General features: G+C 43.1%; 1 protein-coding gene across 2 annotated transcripts in view; it reads right to left on the reverse strand.

Annotated features, from left to right (window-relative positions):
- Positions 1-3503, reverse strand: part of GAK (cyclin G associated kinase) — a 79318-nt gene extending 75815 nt beyond the window's left edge. For both annotated transcript variants that reach the window (XM_066181574.1, XM_066181573.1), the window contains exon 1: positions 3226-3503. In XM_066181574.1, coding sequence (XP_066037671.1) covers positions 3226-3367 — 142 coding nt within the window. In that variant the 5' untranslated portion in view covers positions 3368-3503. The remainder of the gene's footprint in view (positions 1-3225) is intronic.
- Positions 3504-9293: the final 5790 nt, after the last annotated feature.

A 9293-nucleotide genomic window follows, 5' to 3' on the forward strand; every position in this document is an offset into this window, starting at 1 on the left:
TACTGAGGAAGCCCTGAAGTACCAAAGGAAAAAAAAAAAAAAAGTTGCTTTAATAGCAGAAGTTTCACCTTGACAGAAAGCAGCTTGTAACAAGTCACCTACCTATGTGGCTTCAAGTTATGACATCTATTTTAAAACTAAGAAAAATTTTAAAGTCGGTCCCCATTTAAGTCTGTACTATTGATATCTTTCTGACTAAGGAATGATTTTTTCACTATGGTAAAAGCTTTAGACTCTGATCAGATTGAATAATGCACTCTTTTTCTCATCATGTTTCTCTTGTGTGCTCTTTTGTCAATGTTTGTTACTCAAAGAAAGTATAAGAATTCATTACACTTGAAGAATGGTTGTTAAATTTGCTTGCTCCCCATTTTTCACACAACCAAACACTTGGTTTATTCTAAATTGTTCAGTCTCATAAATTGTTCAGTCTCAAAACCAGCAACATTATTCACTAATTAGGCAGGAAATCTGTAAATATTTTACTTGAGTAAAATTGTGTGGGGGTCTGTGCACTTAACCAGAGGGTTCAAGAAAATCCACGACACCTGAAGCCACCATGATACCGAGGGTAAGCAGGGATTATATATAAAGGTCCCCACCAAGGTCCTCTAAAATCTTATCTGCAGTGAGCTACTGAAATGTCCAAGCATAAAAAAACCCAGGATACCATATTCTAGGAGGGCTTAGTCCAGTCCATGACACACTTAGTTTGTTCTTGCATTTAGAGGTATATCAGCACAAGCGATCATCCTCAGCTCATCCCCCACAGGTTGCTGTCAGCCTCCTGCAGCAACACACCGCATTTTCAATCAGCCCAGTCCAATCCCGGCATGACACCTCTGTGAAACAACCAGGAAAATCCATCCAAGCAACCTGTGCAACCAGTCTCAGCTTAGAGCACAGCCAAACATAGATTTGCACTAGCACTGGTGCACACTACAGAGCTGGAAGGAGTTGTGGACTGTGGGAACAACTGAACCTGCGCTGCCACATGATACCGTGCAACGCTAAACCGCAGGCTCTGCTCACACCAGCTGCAAACAAAGCTGAGTGTATGAGCCTATAGAAAACGCTCTGTCTCAAATCCAGTTCATCATGGGTTTGCAATCCAGATTCAGAAAGCAGCACTGGATTTTCCAGTAGGGAATTTGGCATGAAAGAACTGAGAAGAAAAACAGACTATATTTGTACCCATGGAAGGGAATACATATAAGCCACAGTTGTGGACCCATGTATCAGAAGGTACCACAACACATCCAGAGGTGAAAGATAAATGCAATTTGAGCAACAAAATAAATTATACACTACAGACAAATTCAAGTCTGAAGATAGCAGGAGAGGCTGGGACTTCAATATTTTATGTCTATTCTACCTTTATACTCAATATACTACAAGGTTTCTTTCAGACCAGCTACACTGGTTAGAAAATTACACTTTCCAGAAAAAGCAAGCAGCTAGCCCAACTTCAGTTGGCAAAATAAGGAAAGAAAACAACATAAAATAAAACTGTAACAGTGAGACAAACATGGAACACAAAGCAGTGGTTACAGAGAAATTGACAAGAACTGCAGAGTCAAAGCATGCCTCCATTTAAGTAATCTTTAAGTCATCTAACCTGGCATCTTCCTCCTGACATTTTACAATACCTGTGTCAGATTCTGAAAAACAGTAGGCTACTGTCAAAGTGAAGTATTAAAATACCTGCTCCAGAACCATAACCAAATAGCATATATGCCTCAAAAACAGCTTCCTGCCCTAACTTTCCTTTGTCCTTCGGTAACCGCTGTGGTCACTGCCGGCAAGAATGTTACAGTATCAGCAGCACAGACAGTTCTTTTAGCATTCACATCCTACTGAGTGCTTACATTTCAGTCACAATTCTGACTGTAAAGAGCTGTAAGTAAAGGCTGAAGGCAGAACAGGAGGACATGACATTTAGTACTGTTTTAAAAGCAACTTTATACATAACAAACTGCCAGGTTTCCTCTAAGATCATATGCCAAAAGTGCTTGAGCATTCAAGCGACAAATTATTGCCCTTAAGAAGATAAAGCAGTGAAGACCTAGTTACTGTTGTTTTACACAACACACAGAAAAATTTTGTAAGTAGCTTACGAGTGGTTTAAAGTAGCTAATCTTAACCAATTTTTTCTTCTATGCTGATCACCAAGATTTTTCAACAGAAAACTACTTAGTACCAGATAATTACAAGAACGAACTACAGAAAGAAACTCCAGTAACAAAAAAGGAGCTCTAAATAGAACTTTGAAGTATTTAACCTAAATAACATCAACCATCTCTACAAAGTAAATGAAATAATTAACTGCAGTAGTATGGAAAACTTCACATTTTAGTCTTCTGAGACTAGCCTTCATTGGTTCTTCTGCTTGAGGAAATAGAGTATTTTCTCTGACCACAAGAACAAGACATCCCAAATTTCTGCTAATACCTAAATAATTTACATCTTTTCTAAAACATATTAACAAGTCGTGTGCCAGGCTACCTATCCATAACTTCACTGAAACTGTAAACTGCCTGGATATTTAACTCCTTGTACTCTAACAAAGTCTATGTGTACACTAAGATCAGCCTCCTGACAAGCGCGTTTAAAGCAAACACAATTCCCGCATTCCACAGTCTTCCAAACAACCCCAAACAACAGAGGCAACCTTGCATATTTGGCATAATACAATACGTTGTCATTAAAAAAAAAAAAAAAAAAAAAAAAAAAAAAAAAAAAAGAACAAAACAACAACCAAAAAAAAACCCACAAAAACACGTAATCCAGAATTTCCATCAGGTCCGTGGTATATTACAAAGACCCTCACAGATTACAAACTCCTCTGAGTTCTGTTATGTGGCAAAGGCATTTCAAACCACGGAGCAAGCAAAGGAGCGGCCACACAACACAGCGGCTCTCGGTGGCTATTCCTGAGGCGGGACAGTAACACTGCTGCGACCCCCGGGCCTGGGGACAGCGTCCCCCGTGCCTGGGACACCGGCTCGGCGCCAATACCGCCAGCCCTTCCCGAGAGGCCGGAACCACCGCCCCGGCAGCCGCCCGCCCGCCCCCAACCGGGCGCGGCCTACCAAGGAGGAAACCCTCCCGGTCTAGGAATAGGAGACAGGGAAAACGGGAGCAGAAGGCCCGCGGGGAAGCCCATCCCGGCCCCGCAGCGCCGGGGTCCGCCCCGCACGGCCCGGCCCTGCCACCCGCTCTTACCCTCGGCAATGACCCGCTTGATACGCAGCTTCATGTCGCCCATTTCCACCGTCTGCCCTACGAAATCGTTCTGGTCGCGGCTGGCGGCTCCCAGGGAGCCAGGGCCCGCCAGGAAGTCCAGGGCGGACTGGAAGAGCGACATGGCTCCCGGCAGACAAGGGAATAGAACGGGACGGAAAGGGATGGAAGCAGAGCGGGATGGAGTTGGAAGGCTCCGCCGAGGCAACGACAGCCGCGGCGAGAGCCCGCCTGCCTCGTCTACCGTCTCCTGAGCCGCTTGTCCCTCAGCTCCAGGCAGCTTCCGGGAACGCTGCGTCACTTACGCGCTCCCGGAGCCGCCCGCCCGCCACAGCCCGGCCGGTCACGGCCCCGCCCCGGGGGAGGGGCTCCGGCTCCCGCCCCGGCTCCGCTCCTGGCGCGGAGTCCGCAGCTAGTCTCCTCACGGGCTCTGACCCCCGCCAGCCGCGACGGACGCGCGAAGCTCGCCTTCCCGCGCTGCCCGCGGCGCTTTCCCCCAGCAAGGGTCGCCGTTCCCCAGGCGGCGGTGTGTTTCCACACACCTAAGCTAACACACAGATTGGCAGTCGGCAAGAGATAAATTGTCTCCTGTCTGCCGGCGCCGCTTGCGTTTGGGCAGCACCTGTGTTTTTCCCACTGCTGCCGTTCTTTCACTGTCCGTCTATCCTCGGGATCTTCCCACGTCTGTCGCTTTTCTCCGCCACCCTGACGGGCCGAAACGCTGCCCTCCCTGCGACCCCGCTGCCGGCACCGGGACGGCCGGGAGGGCGTGTAGGGGAGCGCTCTCCGTGTGTCACACTGTCGTGGTTTAACGCTGGCCAAATGCCAGGCACCCACGAGAGCCGCTCACTCACCCTCCCCTGCCACAGCTGAGCAGAGGACAGAAAAATTTAACGAAGGGCTCCTGAGTTGAGATAAGCACCGGGAGAAAACAATCCAAGGGCAAAACAGGCTCAACTTGGAGATACAAAGTGAGTTTATTGCTGACAAAATCAGAGGAGAATAATGAGAAGTAAAATAAGGTTGTAAAAAAATCTTTTCTTCCCCCATCCTCTCCCTTCTTCCCACTGACAGCACAGGGAGACCGGGGCTAGGGGTTTGGTCGGTTCATCACCCGAGGTTTTCTTCCGCTGCTCAGGGAGAGGAGTCCTTCCCCTGTGAGACCATGGAGTCCCTTCCCATGGGAGACAGTTCTCTGTGAACTTTTCCAGTGTAGGTCCAAATCTCACAAGCAACAGTCCTCCCAAAACTGCTGCAATGTGAGTCTCCCCCACGGGCAGACAGTCCTCCCAGAATTGCTGTGGCATGGGTCACTCTTCCACAGGGTGCAGTCCTCCAAGGACAGGCTGCTCCAGCCTGAGAGCAGGGCCCCTCTCTCTACTGGGTCTCCCACTGGATCACAGCCTCCTCCAGGCATTCATCTGCTCTGGCATGTGTCGCCTTAACTTTGCCTGCTTTTCAGTGTTTGCATTTTGTTCTCATGCAGCTTCAAGAAAACTATGTATATTTTTAGAATTTATCTTTTTGTTTATATATTTCTCCTCTGGGAGGAGAAATATGATTGATGGTGATCTTCACCAATGAAGTCAAAAAGGTGGCAACCTGTGTAGCCAATCTTTTGCCTTCTAAAAGAATTGTACATAAGATAGAGTCAGAAAATTAAAGATAGAACTTTCCTGCTAACCTTCCTGCTGCCTATATCATTCTTTTGTGTCCCAAAGTGTGACAGGCATGGGCACCTCCCCCATGGGCTGTTGGTGGATCTCTGCATCCCCCGTGGATCCCCATGGGCTGCAGGGGCACAGCTGCTTCACCATGAGCTGCACCCATGGCCTGCAGAGGAATGTCAGCTCTGGTGCCTGGAGCACATCCTCTCCCTTCTTCTCCACTGACCTTGGTGCCTCACATGTTGTTTCCCTCTCATGATCTCAGCTTACTCATTCTCTTCTCTGGCTAGAATTAAAACTGCACCCCTACTTTTGTTTTAATGTCTTCTTTAGTATGTTATTACAAGGGCATTGCTGTCATCTCTAATTGGCCCAGCCTTGGCCAGCAGCATGTCCATCTTCAGAGCCATCAGGGATTGGCTCTGCTGGAAGCCCTTCTGGTGGAAGCATCTAGAATCTTCGCACAGAAGGCACCTCCATGCCCCCTGCTGCTACCAAAACCCAGGCCATGCAAAACCAACACACACATGAGTGTTGGGAATTGCCATATCTGCAGAAAGGGTCAGCCTGTGTTTTTACAGGCAAGACTGACTCCTCTGTGTGTTTAGCAGATCCCAAACTAGTCAGCCCATTTCCAGAATAAGGCTGTATTGCCTGAGACAGCAGATCACTAGAAGCAAGGCTTGTCTCCAAAACTTTTGTTCCAGAAATAACAGCAAAAGTCAAGATTCTCTTTCAGAAGTTTAGTCCCTACCGTCTGCACCTTGTCAGCAGCTTTATCACTTTGAGACAATCCCAGATATCCCCAAATTCTCTAAGATTTCAGGTGGCCTTGGCTACTTTCTCCTCCACAGATGACTGGTTAAATTTTTTGAAGTTGAATCTCTCAATCAACTTCCATAAACTAAGTACTTGCTGTTCTTCATGCTCTGTGTACATTACAGGGGAATGGCCTCTTGTGAATCCCTCGCTGTTCTGTAATGCTTTATCAGTCAAGAAGTGTGGTCTTAAAGGCAAGCAGATTTATATGGAGATCCCATGTTTTTAAAAGTTTAATTCTAAAAAAATGTCAAAGATTATAATAGAGAACTTCCTTCTAACTGCAGCAGAGGTCAACTGCTACTTTTCTCTTTCAATTCTTCCTATAAGAAAACTTTTTGTTTTGTTGCAGTAAATTATACCACCAATACTTCTTTGCAGGAAATCCTACCTGTAGGAGCATCTTACCTTCAGTCCTGCTTTGGTGTATGACTTTCCTGATTACTTTTTGTTCAGGCAAATGCCGTAATTATTTTTTTACAAATGAACACTGCTAGTTAGGTTTACTACACCATATTGTTCCACTCACTATCCCTTGTACCATTTACCTGCTTCTTCCCTTTCAAAGACTCATTCATAAAAGGCCATTGGAAAAAGGACAGGAATTTCTATAAGGAACCACAGAAGCAATCTTTCTGGTTTTGAAGGCCTAAGTTTTATTTTAGGGGCTGTCTTGTTCCCAAACAGAAGGCTCTGATGTAGATGGAATATGAAGCAACTACTTCATATTTGTTCAGCTGAGAAGACTGAGATTTCTGATGTAACTTCGGTAACAGAGTGAGTGACCTGGGCTAAAATAACCTCTTTTGGATGATTGGGGTTTTGTGGGTTTTTTGCTAACCAGCTTTAACGCTGTGCTAAAACTCCCTGACTATTTCACTGCTAAGCCTCACATTTAGCTCAGAAGAGATGTCCCAAAGTCAGAAGAAACAGCTGAGGATGACAAGGCAGCAGGACTTTGTCTCAACAGCAGCATGCCTGATTGAAATGTCGTTAAATGTATTGTCTGAGAATCTTGTTTCTCTATCAATGTGTATGTTTTTAATGTATAAAAATTAGTAAATAAAATTCCATTCATGAAAACTGTTTATTTTTAAAACTTTATTGGCTGCTTATGCAAGAGATTTGACTGTTGATAAAGGCTCTTGACACAAATAATCAAAATTTCAGTCCAAAAATTATAAGCACATAGGCATCAAGTGTGAGATTTGATTAAAAAAGCTGAACAGATTGTTGCTTGAAATTTCTCAGATAGGTCAGTCATAGCTTACAGTGGGAACTTGTTCTCAGAAAAATTGCAGGAGGAGTAACTATCTTTTAGATATGAAGGAGATATAAGGAAAAATGTAGGATAGGCAGCAGGAATGTTACACTTGAAAAAATTGGGATGGATTTGGCACTGCAACTATTGCAGGTAAGATAGCAGAGCCTTGATATGAATGCAGCTTTTCTGGATAAAAAAAGGTTTAAAAATACCTGGGTAATATTTACTGACTTGTGGTTTTAAATATCCAGGGTCATACTGGAGAGGTCAAGCAGATTATTCAGTGAGTGCAGAAGGCTCTGCAGTGGTGGGAAATGACCCCATTTTCATTTATTGCTGAGGCAAAAGTGTGGTAAAATGCTACCATTTTTAAGAATAAATGGTCAGAAAAAAGTATTCTTTTTATTTATGCAGCTTGAGAAGTCTATGTGTTTTTTTTAAAATTGCTAAGTTGGTAAGGTTTATATACTTATATGCTGGCACAGTTCCTGTTGAAAAGCAGAGGAAAACAAGGTTGTGCCATCTGTTACTAGTTTGCATCCCAGTTCTGACAACCACACTGTATTCCAGTGGGATCTTGAGCTCCTGTTTAAAAAACTCTGTTCTAACCTTTTAACTCTCACATAGTCTTCTTTCTTCTACAGCTTCACCCAGAATGCATCGCAAAATATTCTGGCCAAAAACCTTGGGCGGGGAAGGTGCTAAAGAAGGGATTTCCTCTTGTGTCATAAGGTCAAGGCAGGGCAGAACCATAAACTGGGGAATTACTAGATAAAAATTCATTTTTCTCTCAGTATGTAGTAAAGATAGCACTTTAATTTTCATTCCAGTAATTGCTTTCAGCATCTTAGGAATTAAATTAATTAAACAGCAATGAATCAGCATTCTACTTTGGATTTCTCTATACAACCTTTAATCAAAATATAACTAGAAAATGGCACACATAATAATGTCTCTGTAGATCTAGATAGGGTTCATTAGGTTCAGCACAGCTGAAAATCTATTTTAGAAGTACAACTCAGAAGGAAGATTAAATACTTCTTCAATCTTTTTATTGCAATTTCTCTTGTGATGTAGTCCAAAAGAATGAGTCATAAAGCTAATCCTCACAAAAAGCAAACAGAAGAGGCTTGACTATTCTTAATATCCTTGATTTGCATGCAGAGACCCTCCATTTCTCCTCAGATCACAAATATACCAAAGGCACTCTTAGAGCTAAACTGGCACTTCTTTCCAGTCATTTTCTTTCCTAATTGGCTAGCCTAGTGAAACTATGCCCTTTAGAAAGATTTAGGTCTAGTTCGGCCTCACACAATCAGCAGCTTTGGGAAGTGGACAGCCAGTAGTACCTCTGTGTTACACTCAGGCAATTTTGTGCAGCAGAGATTTTTCTTTCATGTTGCTTTTTCTATTAGTTACAAAACACAATGCATAAGCTGTTGTGTTCTTCTGATGTACATTTTTTTCCTTGCAGATTATCGCCTGCTATATCTTGGGAGATTTTTATAACATACTGTAGCTGCATATTTCAAATAAGAGCCTGTTCCCTTGATATTAAAATAACAAGGTTAATAAAGCAATATTTGAAGCATTTGGAAACAAAGATATTTAAATTGATCTCTATGTATGTATGCTACATTCTAATTTAGCTAATTTTTCAGCAATAACTGCTGTTATTTATTTGGGAACCCTTTCTTTATACCTGAGTTTCTAGTTCAAGTTATTCTTTTCTAATAATAGGAAAATATGCCAATGATCCAAAAAAAATTACTTCACTGGTTTTGAGGAGCAATAGTTTTGTCTCAAGCTTTGGATTAGACACTACAAAGTTAGCAGATGTATCTTTTCTCTGTTTGTTGGCTTCAAACAAGGCCTATATCTTTTTGCTCTTCTTTAGGGAAATTTTATATAGGGCAAATTAGCTACCCTGTATAAACAAAAATAATTCACCGATTATTAGAAAACTTGCTGAAATTTGTGGACAGGGTCTCTGGAGATTGAATGTAGACTGTGCCTCTTCCAGTCTGTAGTTAGGAATTTCTTCTGCAGTTGCTGCTCCTGACTTCCTTGAAACACCAATCAATGACAAGGGAAAGAAAGATTTGGATCTAACCAATTCCTTGAAGAAATGGTCTTTAACTCTGAAGCCAGAAAGCAAAGTTAAGGAAGCGTTTCAGGAATGTGTTCTTACTGTCTGAAATACACAGCGGGGTTTTTGGGTGGTGTTGCTTTACTTGTTTGTTTGTTTGTTTGATGATAAGCCATGATGAACAGACACCTCAACTGAACAAATAATTTAT

The sequence above is a fragment of the Chamaea fasciata genome, unplaced genomic scaffold, assembly GCF_029207755.1.
Source record: "Chamaea fasciata isolate MVZ Bird 193981 ecotype frontalis unplaced genomic scaffold, bChaFas1.0.hap1 SCAF_4, whole genome shotgun sequence".
Lineage (NCBI taxonomy): Eukaryota > Metazoa > Chordata > Aves > Passeriformes > Sylviidae > Chamaea > Chamaea fasciata.